At 41.8% G+C, this 18,420-nt stretch overlaps 1 protein-coding gene across 1 annotated transcript in view; it reads left to right on the plus strand.

Moving 5' to 3' along the window:
• Positions 1 to 1,828: 1,828 nt before the first annotated feature.
• Positions 1,829 to 18,420, plus strand: part of PGBD1 (piggyBac transposable element derived 1) — a 28,298-nt gene continuing 11,706 nt past the window's right edge. Inside the window, exons 1-3 of the mRNA XM_038583982.1 lie at positions 1,829 to 3,831; positions 5,457 to 5,929; positions 6,877 to 7,026. Coding sequence (XP_038439910.1) covers positions 5,501 to 5,929; positions 6,877 to 7,026 — 579 coding nt within the window. The 5' untranslated portion in view covers positions 1,829 to 3,831; positions 5,457 to 5,500. The remainder of the gene's footprint in view (positions 3,832 to 5,456; positions 5,930 to 6,876; positions 7,027 to 18,420) is intronic.

Raw genomic sequence — 18,420 nt, forward strand, 5'->3', positions numbered from 1 at the left:
ATCCTTGGTGGCTGCTGAAGCTCCAGCCATCACATGCAAAAAGACGCATAAGGACAAAGAGTCCTCCAAGTTCAGCCAGCCCTCTGTGAACAGCCTCCCAGAAGTCACTTCAGCATAGATTGCAGGCCAAAACTTAGGAAAGGGAGTCTGGAGAGTGTCTTGTTCCAGTTTGCAGAGTGAATCGCTGAAAACTAAGCTTCTGTCACTAAGAAGAAAGGGGAGCATGAAGGCTGGAACAGCCACTTTGCAGTCTTTGATCCATTTCGTTCCACCTGTGTATGGCTGCGTGCAGGCTGACCAGGTGCCACAGTTAATACTGTTTCCTGGGGATCCCTGGGTGGCGCAGCGGTTTGGCGCCTGCCTTTGGCCCAGGGCACGATCCTGGAGACCCGGGATCGAATCCCACGTCGGGCTCCCGGTGCATGGAGCCTGCTTCTCCCTCTGCCTATGTCTCTGCCTCTCTCTCTCTGTGTGTGTGACTATCATTAAAAAAAATAAAAAAAAAAAATACTGTTTCCTGGAGGAGGACCAAATCTGTAGAGGCAGAGCAACTTTTTGAGACACTAAAGAATTTCATGGAACAGTCATATTCCATTCCTTACGGGGTCATAAAGCTGTGTTTCTTTTATTCTGCCTTGATGGATAAAATTAAGTTGGTATTGAAGATTTTCCCCCAAGTGTTTTGATGGCTGTGCTGAAGTCAGTACCTATCATTCAGCTCTGAGTCATAGTTTAAATCTGTTTGATTCTGTTCCATTTAAGAAGGAAAGAACAGAATGTCTTTATTTTTCTCATGAAAAATAAATGACAATGACAAGAGTCAAAGCATGAAGAATGACATACCCTTCAATAACTGGAAAATTTAGCTTTCTTTGTGATGATTCTATAGTACACACATTATAAGTGTTCTAAATTCATGGACACCTTAACTAGCCTACTCCCTCTCACAGTCCCAAAGGAAATTGTCTTCTCATCGGTGCCCTGGGGGCGCACTCATAACCACTTGAACATATATGTTGGATACAGGAATATTTTAAATTTTTTTTGAGAGAGCATGGGGGCAGGGAGGGGTAAAGGGAGAGGGGGAAGAGAATCTCAAGCAGGCCCCACACCCAGCGCAGAGCCCAACTCAGGGTTGGATTCCAGAACCCTGAGATCATCACCTGAGCCAAAACTAGGAGCCAGGCTCTTAACCGACAGCCAACCAGGCACCCCTGGATATAGGTATATTTTGATAATGTGCTTTTCTTCTCTATTTCTCAAAGATTATAGAAACATTGAACAAAGGGCAAATGTTATAACAGATCTTGAAGGTTTTGCTTGCAATGCAACACTTGTTAGGTGCCCTAAAAGGAAAGCTGTAAGTCTATTCAGAGGATAGCAGCCCAGAAAGGATGAGCTGTATTGTGAAGTATCTTCTACTGATCAGCTTTTCTGTTGGGATAGTATCCTGTAATGTTCAAAAAAGAACATTTCCTGCTCACTCCTGTTTAAAAAACTGATACAGTTATTAGTAAATGTGCCGTTAATTCATGTAGTATGGAGAAACAGGAAAGGAAAAAATAAAGCATCCTAATTTTCACCTGTCAAAAATAATCATTGTTTAGTGTATGTATGTATATGCATGTATATACATGCATGTATGCATGTATACATTCGTGCATACATGTATATATATGACAATCAAATGAATCGTGATTAGTACTGATAATTTCTGCTTAATTTTAATATATAATTGCCCATTATATTTATTATAGAAATTCATATACTTTGTAAAGACCTGAAAACATGTAAAAAAAAAAAACTAAATCATCCTGCTGCGTGGTCTAGACATAATCTCTTAATGTATTCTGAGATACTGATCTTTTTTATGCATAGAAACACTTCACTTTTCTCACTGGACTTCATATCATTAACAGTTTTGATTTGTAAAAGAAAAGGACAATTTGCCTGTCTGCCCAAGTCCATTCTATCATTTCTGCCACGATCCTGAGTGGGCAGCTTGCCATGTGACCCTTCTCTGACCACTGAGCATTAGACCAGGGTGGGGGACCTCTTAGCCAGGCTTGGTCATTTGGATACCCCCAGAAGTTTCATACTGGATCACAGATTCTGTTTGGTCTTCGTTAGGCATTTGAACAAGAAACTAATCTAGAGCTGGAACCATTTTTGTGGTCTTATGAAAACCAAATAGAAACAAACCAGCCCAGTGAGAAGTAAAAGAATGAAGACTCAGAGACTCTGGAGAAGTGACTCTGACCCTCCTCTCCTGAGGTCCACTATATTCCCAGTGGGTCCTGGGAGTCCAAGAAATGCCCTTGTTTCCTTGCCAGCAAATAAAAGAAAGCCCTGATTAAGACACCAGATAACTAAAAGTCTTCATTGAAGACAATTTCTAAGAAAGGTCGCTCAACATTCTGTGGTACATGTTCCTACCATTAGTCATTTTAGTTTATAGTTTGTCACCATAAACAGTATTTCAGTGAACATCCTTGGACATACAGCTTTGCTCACTTTGTAGAATTTTCCTTCATTCAATTCCTGTGACTAAAATTAATGAGACAAAGAGGTAGGCACATTTTTCTAAGGCTTTTTGATTCATTTTCCAGATTGCCCTCCAGGATGGTTATACTAATCTGTACCTTCTGTTAGTCTGAAAATGCCCATTTTTCCATGCCTACATCAAACCTGGGAATTATCCTTTTGCATATATGACATTCTGGTGGATACAAAATAAGTATTTTAAGCGGTTTTTAAAGAATATTTTTGCTGTCAGCGTTGGTCTCTTGGATGTTAATTGGTCATTTATAATTCTGATTTTGTGAACAGCCATACTTACATTTTTTTCTGGATTTTTCTCTTAGATTCTTCTGCTTTTAAACAGCACTGCCCTTCAAAATAGGGGTTCTGTATATAAAATTTTAAACGCACATGCTCTTTGACAGATCAATTCTAATGTGTAGTAGTTAACCTGGAGTTATAAGAGCATGTAAAGCTATTAAATGTTCTCTGCAGCATTACTTAGTGTATGTGTATATATATATGTGCGCATATACACATATATATGTGTACACGTGTACTATAAAACAGTAGGATAGTTGAGTAAACTGTGGTGCATCCATACAATGGAAAACTATTAGGCTGTTAAATAAATTCGTATGGAAAGATCTCCAAGGTAACAGAAAAGGCTGAGATGCAAATTCATGTTGTGATCCCATAAACGTTCAGTAAACAAACGTTGATTGATTGGGTGCTACTACGTGGCTGATAGTGTGCTGGGAAACCCATACACGATATTAACAATGGTTAACTTTAGGGATGGGGCATTCTTCATTTATGGTCTCTATGCAAATTGAATTTTTATTGGGAATAGTATCACCTGCATATTTAAATTTTAGGAATTTGTGCTGCTTGCCATATTGTACTTGTTCCTTCATCGTCTAACCAGAAGCCCGAGAGGAGCCTCACAAAAGGGTCTCGGCTTTGCCATCCCGTTGCTGATGGAAAGGGCCCACGGAGACGAGCGGCGCGCTCTGGGCTTCGCGCCGCGCCTGCGCGGGGTGGTGGCGGCGGGATCCTAGAGAGGCGGGACCGCGTTCCTACAAAAGCCCCGCTCGGCTGCCGGCGGGTCGGGCTCTGCGGCTTCGGGAGCCTGTGCGGTCGGGAGAGCCGCGTCTTTGCTGAGCAACATCCTTGAGCTGTTTCCTCCGCTGAAGAGCAGGAGGACGTGCTGGTATCCGGCGCCTGCGGGGTGCCTCGGGGTGCCTCGGGGTGCCTCGGGGGCGCAGGTGCCCCTCGGTGACTCGGACGGCCCTGCTGCCTGGACGCCAGGTGGGGGCGGGCTCGCTGGGGCTGTGGGGACGGGGCCTCTGCCCCCGGGGTGGGCACGGGGAGGGGGGGGCGGCGAGAGCCGGAGAAGGACCCGGTGGGCGCTGAGGGTCGGGCTCGCTCTCCCACGAATAGTCTGGAGCACAAAGGAGTTTCCTTCGTCCGGACAGGAGTTGTAGGATGGCGTATGCACCGTGACTTGGGAAATGTGCCTCCCTAGAAGGGCAGTCCTGGCCGTGGAGGACGAGGTGGCTAGGAAAAGCCCGAGCAGTCAGCGGTGACTTGAGTTTGCGAAGACCATGGCTTTCCAGGAGGTAGAGGCTGTGTCTTTTATTCCGGGATTAGCGTTTTGCCAGGAAAATAATGACGTGCTCAAATGTTCACCGAATGGCAGACAAACCAGTAAAAACCAGTAAAAACCCGGCGAAGGTCAGGACATTATTGTAGTCGTGAATGTAAGTAAAGGTAATAGGAGAATGAAAGGGGAGGGGATGGCAGCACCAGGTGCTTCCGAGGAAGGATCGGCTGGACTCAATGTGTAGAGACTGGTTTTCAGCCTGGGGCGATGGTGGTGATGCCAATGGAATGGGGAGAGCAGTGAGGACAGCTTTGAGGGACTTGGATTTCAGTTTGGGATGTGTTGAAATTATGACCAGGAGAAGCTGGAAACTGGAAGGCATCCTACTGGCATTTTAAGATCTGAGTCAGGAATGTAAAGGTTAGCTGGAGTCAGCCAGATTTGAGTGTTCTTGGAATAGAGATACGCTGAAATTGTGATTAATGAGAACACAAAAGGAGATAGTAAGGAGGGAGAGAAAAAGAACACGAAGCATGTATTTCAATTACCTATTCTTACATTAAAAATGTAATAAATTGAAACCCCAAACTTAGTGCTGTAAAACATATTGAAATTATTTTTCATGATTCTGTTGGTTGACTGAGGATTTCTACTGCTGGAGTTACCTATGGTTGCTATCAGCTGGGAGTTAGATGCTGCTGGATTTCAGTTGGGGCACCTGGATTCCAATCCACATGACCTCTGCATGGCCAGCTTGGGCTTTCTCACAGCATGGCAGGCTCATAGCAGTGTTCACTTCCTCTTGCAGAGCCATTTCTGCCATATTTTCTTGGCTAAAGCAAGTCATAGGCCAGCACAGATTCAAGGGAAGGAGAAATAGACTCCACCTCTTGATGAAAGGAGTGATGAAATCTCATCATAAGAACTTTTAGGGGACAGGAGACTGGAAACCTTCCCTGCTTTTAAGGTGGAATATTCTGTGAGAAGTACACAGGTGAAAAAGTATGTTATAGCTCTGCACTGAATACAATTATTTCTCTCCAGCTGAAGTGTAGGCTGCTCAGGCATTCTTACTGCTAACCCTGTTTCCCTCACATCCTTTACTTACATCCATCACCTCCTGGCTCAACCCCTTTAGGATTCAAGATATATTTCTGATTAATCTCACTGGTAACATAGGCAAGCCGGCTCTGAGTGAGAGGCTCTGAGTGAGAGGCTCTGAGTGAGAGGTACAATAGGAACAAAAGTACAATAGGAACAAAAATAGGTTTCATAGAATTTTGAAGCTCTTGTAACTTACATGTAACTTACATCCATTCTTATTCCTTAGATGTACATTTGGAAAAACATTTCTGAAGTGCAAAAGTGGGCTAAATGAGCCTTTTCCTTGAAGCCTTAAAGCTCAGCATGGGTGAAGCTTTGCCAGGCCCCACCTCTGAAAATGGAGACAGCCTTGTGAAAGTGAAGGAGGAAGACCCCACCTGGGAGCAGATGTGCAGCTTCCAGGAAAGCAGCTGCGACACTCGGGAACTTTGCCGCCTGCGCTTCCGGCAGTTCTGCTACCAGGAGGTAACAGGACCCCGAGAGGCTCTGGCCCAACTCCAAGAACTTTGCCATCAGTGGCTGCGGCCTGAGACCCACAGCAAGGAGGAGATCCTGGAGCTGCTCGTGTTGGAGCAGTTCCTGACCATCCTGCCCAAAGAGCTCCAGGCCCGGGTGCAGGCCTGTCATCTGGAGAGCAGGAAGGATGTCGTGACTATGCTGGAGAATCTACAGAAAGACACAGGAGACCCAGGACAGCAGGTTGGGGAACACTTGTCTGTTAATTTTTAAGTTACTATTTTTAAATGATTTATAACTTACAGAAGTATCTTATAGAGAACTCCTGTATCCTCTTCACCCAGATTCACTAGTTGTAACCATTGTATCCTCATGTGCCCCCTCTGAGGAACAAGGGCATTCTTTTGTATAACCAGAATACAAAGATTTCATTTTAGGAAATTAAAATTGTTATGATACTATCATATACACAGTAGTCCTTGTTCACATTTTGCCGTATCATCCCAGCAGTGTTTTTTTTTTTGCCAATTTTACCCTGATCCAGGATACAGTCCAGCCTCACATGTTGCATTTTAGTTGCCTCTTCTTTAGTTTCCTTGAATCTGGAACAGTTCTTGGTCTTTCTTTGTCTGTCATAAGATTGATATTTTTGAAGAATACAAAACCAGTTTTTTTACAGAATGCCCATAAATTTGGGTTTGTCTTTATTTTGTCATGATAAGTGCATCACATCAGGAGGCCCATGGTGATGGGTTGTCCTGTTACTGATGAGGTTAAGGTGGTATCTCTTGGATTTCTGTATTATAAAGTTACTGTTTTCCCTTTGTAATTAACAAGTAATTCTTGGAAGATGTTTTGAGATAGTGTAACACACCCTGGTCCTCATTAAAGTCCCATCTACTAGTGTAAGCATCCACTTGGGTTTGTTCTGTTTTCTGGGCAGGGATTCTTTGCCTTGTTTCTTGTTTGCCACGATATCCTCAGAATGTAGCACAAAGTCTGAGTCTTAGTAGGTGTGCAGTTCTTGTTTATCAAATGGATGAATTTCTCTGTGTTGCTCCTCTGTCTTACTTGCTGCTTCTCTCAAAGATAAAATGGGGCTCGTCTGGTGTTCCCTGGGAGTTGTCCCTAACTGCTGTTCAGTCTGGGTCAGGGTGCCTCTTCAAGGTATTCGAATCTTTTGTCTCTAGGCGTGTATCTATACTCAGGGACAGGGCCTGTACCCACTGGTGACAGATGATCAAGGAGCCTCTTTGGAGTGTCAGAGTCTCCAGCTCCTGCCCAGGAAACCCCCCTTGAAATGTGAACTTCCTGAACTCTGCCAAGAAAACCCTGAAGAAGTAAGTGGTGAGCACCAGTCGGTGTTTAGTGTGGATGTTGGGAGCAGACGCTGACTGGTGTTTGTTTATCTGTGTCCTCGAGTTTTTATATGTATATTTTAGTCTAACCCTGTATCTAAGCAAGCTTCTAAGGACATTTGGAATTGTAAAATGTTGGAATCCTAAAATCTTCTTGTCCGATACCCTTCCCAATAGTTGGGAAAACCAAACTCAGGTTGTTTAATGAGTTGTCCAGGTTCAACAGACATAGCAACATCTAGAATTCATGTCACCTGACCTTCTGACCAGAAGTGTCTCTGCTATATACCTCTGCTCTACATATCTAATTCTATACCTGTTTGGATGGTAGCCTTCCAGATTTACCTTTTTCCCTTAGTAACATTTCTTCAGTATCCTCCCTGCCTCTAATCTTGGACCATTTTATTTTATTTATTTATTTAAGTTTTATTTATTCATGAGAGAGAGAGGCAGAGACACAGGCAGAGGGACAATCAGGCTCCATGCCGGGAGCCTGACGTGGGACGCGATCCAGGGTCTCCAGGACTGCGCCCTGGGCCAAAGACAGGCGCCAAACCGCTGAGCCACCCAGGGATCCCCTCTTGGACCATTTTAAGTGCAGCTTTGGGCTTAAGCAGGTTCTCTCTTTTCTGTTTCGAGTGCAATCTCCTATATGCAGAGCTCCCCCACTTTCCATCTCCAGTCTTTACCTCCAGGTAAACCACCCCTGCTGGTGGTTATTGGTTATTGTTCAGCTCTGTGCGGGCCTCTGGCAATGGGATAAGCCATGCAGTGAATACAAAATCTGTGGTCTGCAGATGGATCGAGAACAGAAAAAGTACACAGAAAGTTCAAAGAGAAGAACTAAGAACTCCACAGTGTGGTGTTTTTTAACCTCTGGTGAGAGGTGCTACAGGTTTTTCCCCAGAAGTTGTTGAAAACTTGACTCTTTTCCCTGGAAAATGTGGGTACATTCAAAATTATGTGTATGATTTCAGAGGGTTCATGATATACCCCAGTCATTCATGGTTTATCAGTTACCACATTGGTAATCTGTGAATATTGATATTTTGACAATAAGTGGAGAATAAATGATTCATGAAATAAAATCACTAGAGTGAGATAAAATGTATAGGGCTTGCATTACTTATGGTGTTTACCCATATAATGTAGCATAAATAGGACTTGATATTTACCTACTGACATGGCTAATGGTTCTATCATATTTCTTCAGCTATGAAAAGCCAGCATTACATAAAGCCCCAGAATTGTTTATGTGAAGAAGTTGAGAGGAGGTAGGGAGCCCCACAGTGGGCAGACATTCCTACTTACCTATGAGACGATGAGCACCCATCTGTTCCAAGTGATTTCATTTCATTTCGACTGGAGATGGGAAGGTAATGAATGGAAGTAGGCAGTTGTCAGAATGGTGAGGATGATAATTGACTAAAAGATAGCAGTGGTCATAAGACGTAAGATTCTCTCATGTTAAGTGAATGCTTAAAAGCTGTGTAAGATGGCTCATAGAACTGGACCCCAGGGGCATTCTGGGCAGAGTGACGGCCTCTTGCGGTTTTCTGTGTCCTCACAGGGAGGCACCACTGCTGTGAAGTGTGCGAACAGGATGAGAATGCTCTCTGGGCCCTCAGGAAGCAGGTCTTGTCATTTTCAAGGGCTTTAAAAAAAAAAAAAAAAGTATATCCTTTTAGCTAGGATTTAGACCTTTAGACTCTAGCTAAAGATCTACCTACCACTTATAATCTCAGCACATTTATCCAGGTTACCTGAGACCACATGAACTAAAGACCAATTTCCCAGGCTATTGGTATCCCTCCTTGCTGGTATTTTTAAGGAATAGCAAGTCAACCAGCATGGCTAAAGAGTAGGGTTTGTTTGGCGAAGAGTGTGGGAAGAAATAGGGAGATTACGTGGAAACATCTTGCAGGGTTGTTAAAGTTTGGACTCTTGCTAAAAAGTTGGGTGCTGGGGCAGCCTGGGTGGCTCATCGGTTTAGCGCCGCCTTCAGCCCAGGGTGTGATCCTGAAGACCCGGGGTGGAGTCCCACATCAGGCTCCCTGCATGGGGCCTGCTTCTCCCTCTGCCTGTGTCTCTGCCCCTCTCTCTCTGTGTCTCTCATGAATAAATAAATAAAATCTTAAAAAAAAAAAAAAAAAAGTTGGGTGCTGGATGCCTGGGTGGCTCAGTTGGTTGAGTGTCTTCTTTTGGTTGAGGCCATGATCTCAGGCCTCTGCTGAGCCCGTGTCAGGCTCACTGCTCAGCAGGCAGTCTGCATCTCTCCACCCGCAACCCCCCACCTTATGCTTTCTCTCTCTCTCCCTCTCAAAACAAAACAAAACAAACAAAACAAAAAAAACCTTAAAAAAGTTGGGTGGGGTACCTGGGTGGCTCAGTCAGTTGAGCAGCAGGTGACCTTCAGCTCACGTCATGATCCTGGGGTCCTGGGATTGAGCCCAAGTCAGGCTCCCTGCTCTGTGAAGAGTCTGCTTCTCCCTCTGTTCATACTCTCACTCTCTCTCTCTCTTTCTCAAATAAATAAATAAAATCTTAAAAAAATAGTTGGGTGCCATGGAAGCCTTATTTTTTAATCAAAAATAGGATTTATAAGCAGTTATAGCATGTGTGTGCACATGCACACATTTGGGTGTGTTTGTGGAGGGGCATTCTTACCTGTCATAGAACACTAGATTTAAATGAAAACTCTTGAGAACTTTATTTTTCCCAGTTTCTTATTGCTCGGTTTGATAGAATTTTATTGTCAGACACATTGTTGAGTGTTTGGATATGTTGATGGAGAAGTAGAAGGGACCTTAAGATATCATCTGAATTGCAACATAACCCTGTATTCAGTACTCCTGTTGTGTCTTTAACAGAGATGTAGAGCAGTAGATCAGTGTGGTGTTTGTAATGAACTTTCCTATATGTGAAAACATTCTTCTGCCTCTTTCTCAGGCTTAACCTTAATGCTCTTCCACCTCAGGAAGATGATAAGCAGACACAAAGTCTGATCTGACCTTTGCAGTCTCACATCTTCCACTGTGTTTGCTCTTTCCTTGCATTTTATCTTTTCCTGCTTCCATTTTCTGTCCCATCCTCCCCATTCTCAACTCAGCCCTTTCTCTGTCAGCAGGTCTGTTTTACATTGTAATTTTTCAAGTGAGAGGTTTGGCATGTATGTGTTCTGGGGGAGGTCAGGCAGTTAATAGTTATCAGGGACGAGTCTCTTTTTCCAGCAAACTCTGGTTTCTCTAGATCCCAAATAACAGAAACAAAAAAGTTCTATGAGGATCCATTGTGTCTGGAGAAAAAAAAAAAGTGATGCCATAGTCTTGGATATATTTTGCGTTAGAATGATCAAATCCTCTTCATTTTAGTAATTTTGTGTATCTGGTATTAAGCCAATCTTAAAATATAATAATACATTACCTCATGGGGGGTCTTGCAGTTTATAGAGGGCTTTTGTGTTCATTATCTCATTGGATCTTCATGAACTCTGTAAAGGGACTATGTTCTCCCCATTGCACAGATAAGGAATTGGAGGCTTAGCAAGACTGGCAGGCCCAAGATCACACAGCTGCACCTGTAAGTCAGTTCTTTATATTTTCTTTTAATTCCAATGTAGTTAACATTACAGTATTCTATTAGTTTGACGTATCTAATAGTGATTAGATAATAATTAATAGTGATTCAGCAGTTTCCTATATTGAACACTGAGTCAGTGTTCACCAAGATAAGTGTACTTTTAATCCTGTTCACCTATTTCACCCATCACCCCCAATCCACTTCCCCTCTACTAACCATCTATCTGTTCTATGTAGTTAAGAGTCTGTTTTGGTTTGTCTCTGTTTTCCCTTTTGTTTTTAAAATTCTACGTATAAGTGGAATCATGGTGTTTGTCTTTCTCTGACTTATTTCACTTAGCATTATACATGTTGTTGCAAATGGCAAGATTTCATCCTTTCCATGGCTGAGTGATACTACATTGTGCGTGTGTGTCTACCACATCTTTATCCAGTCATCTATCACTGGACACTTGGACTGTTTCCCTAGTTTGGCTATTATAAATAATACTGCTATAAACACAGGGGTACATATATCCTTTCAAGTCCGTGTTTTCACTTTCTTTGGGTAAATAATAGCGCAATTGCTGAATCATATGGTAATTCTTTCTTTTTTTTTTTGAGGGACTGCCATACTATTTTTCATAGTAGCTGCATCAGTTTGCATCTCCACCAACAGTGTAGGAAGATTCCTTTTTCTCCACATCCTTACCAATATACTTGTTTCTTGTGTTTTTAGGTTTAGCCATTCTGACAGATCTGAGGTGATATGTCATTGAGGTTTTGATGTGTTTTTCCCTGATGATAAGTGATGTTGAGCATCTTTTTGTGTGTCTGTTGGCCATGTGTAAATGTCTGTTTGTGTTTTCTACCCATTTTTAAAATTGAATTATTTGTTAGTGTTGAGCTACCTAAGTTCTTTATATATTTTGGATATTAATCCTTTATCAGATATGCCATTTACAAATGTGTTCTCCCACTCGGTAGATTGTTTTTAGTTGACTGTTTCCTTTGTTGTGCAGAAGCTTTTATCTTGGTGTAGTTGTAATAGTTTATTTTGTTTTTTTTTTCCCTTTGCCTCAGGAGACCTATCCAGAAAGATTTTGCTATGGCCAATGTCAGAGAAATTACTGCTGGTGCTCTTGTCTAGAATGTTATGATTTCAGCTCTCCCATTTAATCCATTTTGAGTTTATTTTTGTGTGTGGTATAAGAAAGTTGTGGTTTCACTCTTTTGCATATTGCTGTCCAGTTTTCCCAACACCATTTGTTGAAGATACTTTTTCCCATTGCATATTTTTGACTCTTTGGTCAATGATTATAATCATTCATTTATTTCTGAGCTTTCTATTCTATTCCATTGATTGTGCCAGTACCATAATGTTTTAATTACTATAGCTTTGTAATATAACTTGAAATCTGGAATTGTGATACCTCCCACTTTTTCTTTTTCAAGACTGATTTTGCTATGTGGGGGTCTTTTGTGGTTCCATACATATTTTAGAATTATTTGTTCTAGTTCTTTGGAAAATGCTGTTGGTATTTTGATAGGGATTGCATTAAATCTGTAGATTGCTATGGATAGTATAGACATTTCAGTTATATTTGTTCTTCCAACCTATGAGCATGGAAGTCATTCATTTGTGTTGTCTTCAGTTTCTTTCATCAGTGTTTTATGATTTTCAGAGTACAGGTCTTTCACCTCCTTGGTTAAGTTTATTAGATACTTCATTTTTTTTCCTTTTTTTGGTGGAATTCTAAATGGGATTTTTAAAAGATTTATTTATTTATTTTAGAGAGAGAGAGCACACGTGTCTGCAAGCAGGGGGAGGCTGCAGAGAGAGAAGGAGAGAGAATCCTCAGGCAGACTCCCTGCTGAGCTTGGAGGGTTGCTGCTTAATGGGCTGAGCCACCCAAGTGCCCAGGGATTGTTTTCCTAATTTCTCTTTCTGCTGCTTCATCATTAGTTTACAGGAATGCAGTGGATTTTTGCATATTGATTTTGTATCCTGTGACCTTACTGAATTCATTTATCATTTTTAGTAGTTTCTTAGTGGAGTCTTTAGGGTTTTCTCTATATAGTATATATAGTATTGTGTCATCTGCAAATATGAATGTTTTACTGCTTCCTAAGCAGTTTGGATATCCTTTATTCCTTTTTCTTGTCTGATTGCTATGGCTAGGACTTCCAGTATTATGTTAAATAAAAGTGGTGAGGGTAGGGTTGCCTGGGTGGTTCAGTCAGTTAAATGTCTGACTCCTGATTGTGGCTTAGGTCATGATCTCTCTCTTAGGGTTGTGAGACTGAGCCCTGCATTCAGGCTCCACAGTGGAGCCTGCTTAAGATTCTCTTCCTCTCTCTGCCCCTTTCCTCCCCTCCCCTCAGTCTCTTTTGAAACAAACAAACAAAAGTGAGAGTAGACATCCTAGTCCTATTCCTCACCTGAGTGGAAAAGCTCTGTTTTTCCACATTGAGTCTGATGTTAGCTGTGAGTTTTTCATATATGGCCCTTATTATGTTGAGGTATGTTCTCTCAACCTTCGTTGTCAAGGGTTTATATCATGAATGGATGTTGTACTTTGTCAGATATTTTTTTCTGCCTCTATTGAAATGATCATATGGTTTTTATCCTTTCTCTTATTGATATGATATATCACACTGATGGATTTGTGAATACTGAACCACTCTTGCATCCTGGGAATAAATCCCACCTGATTATGGTGCATGATTTTTAAAACTGTATTGTTGGCTTTGGTTTGCTAATATTTTGTTGAAGATTTTTGCATCTGTGCTCATCAGAGATATTTCCCTAGAGCTCTCTTTTTTGGTAGTGTCTTTATTTGGTTTTGGTATCAGGGTAATGCTGTCCTCATAGAATGAGTTTGGAAGCCTTGTTCTACCTTTTGGAATCATTTGAGAAGAGGTGCTAACTCTTCTTTTTTTAAAATCTTTATTTTTTAAAGATTTATTTATTTATTCATAAGAGACATACACACAGAGGCAGAGACATAGGCAGAGGGAGAAGCAGGCTCCATGTAGATAGCCCAATGCAGGACTCGATCCCCAGTCTCCAGGATCACGCCCTGGGCTGAAGGCAGGCACTCAACCACTGAGCCACCCAGGTGTCCCCTAACTCTTCTTTAAATGTTCAGTAGAGGGACGCCTAGGTGGGTGGCTCAGCGGTTGAGTGTCTGCCTTCAGCTCAGGGTGTGATCCTGGAGTCCCGGTATTGAGTACTGCATTGGGCTGTCTGCATGGTCTGCTTCTCCCTCTACTTAGTCTCTGCCTCTGTCTCTCATGAATAAATAAATAAATAAAATCTTTAAAAAAATAAATGTTCAGTAGAATTTGCCTTTGAAGCCATGTGGTTTTGGACTTTCATTTGTTGGGAGTTTCTTGATTCTTTATTTAATCTTGCTGTTAATCAGTCTGTTCAAATTTTCTATTTCTTCTTGATTCTGTTTTGGTAGTTTGTATGTTTCTAGGAATGAATACATTTCTTCCAAGTTGTCTTATTTGTTGACATATAGTTTTTTTTCTTTCTTTTTAAAATATTTTATTCATCCATAAATGAATGTTATGTCTTCTTGTTGAAGTTTCCTCTTTTTGATTATATAGTGCCCCTCTTTGTTGCTTGTTACAGTCTATGTTTTAAAGTCTACTTTGGGGATCCCTGGGTGGCGCAGCGGTTTAGCGCCTGCCTTTGGCCCAGGGCGCGATCCTGGAGACCCGGGATCGAATCCCACATCAGGCTCCCGGTGCATGGAGCCTGCTTCTCCCTCTGCCTGTGTCTCTGCCTCTCTCTCTCTCTCTCTCTGTGACTATCATAAAAAATTAAAAAAAATAAATAAATAAAGTCTACTTTGTCCAATAGAAGTATTGCTACCCTGGCTTTCCTTTGACATCTATTTGCATGATAAGTGTTCCTCCATCACCTCACTTTCAATCTGCAGATGTCTTTAGGTCTGAAATGAGTCTCTTGTAGGCAGCATATAGATGGATATTGTTTTTTTAATCCATCCTCTTACCCTATGTCTTTTGATTGGATTTATTTAGTCCATTTACATTCAAAGTAATTATTGATAGATATATATTGCCATTTTTTACCCTTTTAATGGTTTCTTTAGATTTTCTCAGATCTTTCTGCCTTTGGCTCAGTTTGTGATCCTAGGGTCCAGTCACTCAACAAATGTCTGTTTAACTTTATGTGCCTTTATTTATCTATTTATTATTTTTAAAATTTTTATTTTAAGGAGGCTCCATGCCCAACATGAGGTCTGAACTCACAACCTTGAGATTAAAAGTTGCATGAGGGTGCCTGGGTGGCTCAGTGTTGAGCATCTGCCTTTGGCTCAGTTTGTGATCCTAGGGTCCAGTCACTCAACAAATGTCTGTTTAACTTTATGTGCCTTTATTTATCTATTTATTATTTTTAAAATTTTTATTTTAAGGAGGCTCCATGCCCAACATGAGGTCTGAACTCACAACCTTGAGATTAAAAGTTGCATGAGGGTGCCTGGGTGGCTCAGTGGCTGAGCATCTGCCTTTGGCTCAGGTGGTGATCACAGGGTCTCCAGATTGAGTCCTGCTTCAGGCTACCCACAGGGAGCCTGCTTCTCCCTCTGTCTATGTCTCTGCATCTCTCATGAATAAATAAAATCTTAAAAAAAAAAAAAGTTACATGCTCTACTAACTGAACCAGCCAGGCACCTCTGACTTTATGTGCCTTTAAAAAGTTTAATTTTATCTCTAGTATAGTCAACGTGCAATGTTATATTAGTTTCATGGGTCCAATATAGTGATTCAATGATTCTATATATTACTCAGTGTTCATTATGATAACTGTACTCTTAATTCCCTTCACCTGTTTCACCCATCCCCCCACCTACCTCCTCTCTGTAACCACCAGTTTGTTCTTTAGAGTTGTCTTTTTTTTTTTTTTTTTAAGATTTTATTTATTAGAGAGAGATAGCACCGGCAAGGGGGCAAGGGAAAGGGCAGAGGGAGGGGGAGAAGCAGACTCCCCGCTGAGCAGGAGCCCCATGTGGGGCTTGATCCCAGGACCCCAGGATTATGTCCTGAGTCAAAGGCAGACACTTAACCTACTGAGCCACTCAGTCACCCCCAGTAGGTTTTCTTTTAACCTTGTTGATTGTTTCCTTTGCTGTGCAGAAGCTTTTTTTTTATTTAATTTATTTTTGCCTTTGGACCTTGCCTCAGGAGACACATCTAGAAAAATGGTATGAATGGATATCAGAGAAATTACTGCCTGTTCTCTTATCTAGGATTTTTATGCTATCAGGTCTCACATTAACGTTTCTAATCCATTTGGAGTTGATTTTTCTGTATGGCATAAGAAAGTGTTGAAGTTTTGTTCTTTTCCATGTGGCTGTACAGTTTTCCCAACACCATTTGTGAGGAGACTGTCTTTTTCCTATTGCATGTTCTTCCTACTTTGTTGAAGAGTAATTGACCATATGATCGTGGGTTTATTTCTGGGATCTCTAGTCTGTTCTAATGATCTATGTGTCTATTATTTTTGTGCCCATACCATACTGTTTTAATTACTACAGTTACCGAGTGTAGCTTGAAATCTGAGATTGTCACACCTTCAGTTTTGTTGTTCTTCTTGAAGATTGCTTTGGCTATTTGGGAACCTTTGTTGTACCATACAAATTTTAGGATTATTCTTGTTCTGTGAAAAATACTGTTGGTGTTTTGATAGGGATTACATTAAATCTGTAGGTTTCTTTGCATAGTAGGGATATTTTAATAATAATCTTCTCCCACTACATGAGGAGGATGAGTATTTCTGATTGTGTCATTGTCAATTTATTTCCCTCATGATTTATAATTTTCAGAGTACAGGTCTTTCAGTTCCTTTGTTAAGTTTGTTCCCAGGTATTTCATTATTTTTGATGTAGTTGTAAAATGGGACTGTTTTCTTAATTTCTCTTTTTCCTGCTTTGTTGTAAGTGCATGTATAGAAATGCAGTGGATTTTTGTTTACGGATTTTGTATCTTGTGGCTTTATTTTTATTTTTTTAAAGATTTTATTTATTCATGAGAGACGCAGAAAGAGACAGAGACACAACACAGAGGAAGGAGAAGCAGGCTCCATGCAAGAGCCCCATGTGGGACTCTGATCCCAGGAATCCAGGATCACCCCGTGAGCCAAACGCAGATGCTCTACCACTGAGCCACCCAGGCATCCCTAGTGGCTTTACTGAATTCATTTATCAGTTCTCATAGGTTTCTGGCAGTCTTTAGACTCTGTATAGTGTGATGTCATCTGCAAATAGTGAGTTTAGATGCCTTTTATTTTCTGTCCTGATTGCTGTGGCTTGTATTTCTAGTACTATGTTGAATACAGTGGTGAGAGTAGAAATTCTTGTCTTTTTCCTGATCTTAGGGGAAAAGCTCTCAGGTTTTCATCACTGAGTATGATGTTGGCTTTGATTTTTTTTGTATACAGCATTAGGTTGAGGTATGTTCCCTCTTTATAAACCTTCTTTGTTGGGGGTTTGTATCATGAATGAATGTTGTACTTTGTCAAATATTTTTTCTGCGTTTATTGAAATGACAGTGGCTTTAGTCTTTTGAATTTGTAAGACTTGTTTTGTGGCCCAAAAAGTTATTCATTCTGGACAATGTTTTGTGTGCACTTGAAAAGAATGTGTATTCTGCTGTTTTAGTATGAATTTTTAAAAAATATTTTATTTATTTATTCATGAGAGAGAGAGAGAGGCAGAGACACGGGCAGAGGGAGAAGCAGGCTCCATGCAGGGAGCCTGATGTGGGACTCCATCCTGGCACTCCAGGATCATGCCCTGAGCTGAAGGCAGACGCCCAACCGCTGAGCCACCCAAGCATTCCAGTATGAAATGTTTTGAATATCTGTTAGATCCATCTGATCTAGTGTAACATTCAAAGTTATTGTTTCCTTGTTGATTTTCTATTTGGATGATCTGTCCAGAAAAAAGTTGATAAAATAAGAATTTGGTTGAAAAAGAAAGAGAAAAAAATTAATATTAAAAAACTAAAGAATCATGGGGGGAGGCGGAGGGACCCAAACGATGATTTCTATATGCTATGTTCTCCTAGCACTGGAGTTTTGCAGTTCTCAATGCTTGGTAGTCTTGGACTTAGCTGCATGATCTTACTGATCTTCTGGGAGAGGGGCCTTTTGTGTTGATTGTCAAGTGTCTTTGTCCTGGGGCAGAGCTGCACCACCCTCACCAGGGGGCTAGGCTAAGTAATTTCCAGATTGCTCAATGTGGCTTTTTTTGCTCCCTGAAGGCTTTCCGTGCCACTCTAGAAGATGAGAGTGAAAATGGTAGCCTCCCAATTTCCAGCCTCAGAGCTGAAAGCTCAGGGCCCTACTCCTCAGTGCACCCTCAGGGAAAAGCAGCCAATCACTCTGTCTCCCTGGTCTCTGTCCACATTCTGTGCTCACCCAGCCTGTGACTGAATGTCTTTATCTCAGACACGAGACCCCCGTTTCGAGTCCCCTAACCCTGCAGACTCTTGTGGCCCACTCCCACACCACTCCTCCCTGAGGAGAAGGGGGGTCTCAGGTTCTGCCGCTCGCTGGGGCCCTGATTGGAGAGCAGTTGCGCCGACTGTGCCCCAGTTCATGGTTTATGGCCACCCTGAGCTGGGAGCCCACTCCCAGACCTGCTGATTGCAGCCAGCTTCCCCTCTTCTAAATCCTGGGAATTCTGTCACACTCAGGCACCCCCGAGCTTCCTGTGGCCCTGAGGATCCTGAGACCACTCTGCCCACCTAGGATTCTGCCCTGTTTTATCACCTGAGTGCC

This window comes from Canis lupus, chromosome 35, assembly GCF_011100685.1.
Source record: "Canis lupus familiaris isolate Mischka breed German Shepherd chromosome 35, alternate assembly UU_Cfam_GSD_1.0, whole genome shotgun sequence".
NCBI classification, from domain to species: Eukaryota; Metazoa; Chordata; class Mammalia; order Carnivora; family Canidae; genus Canis; species Canis lupus.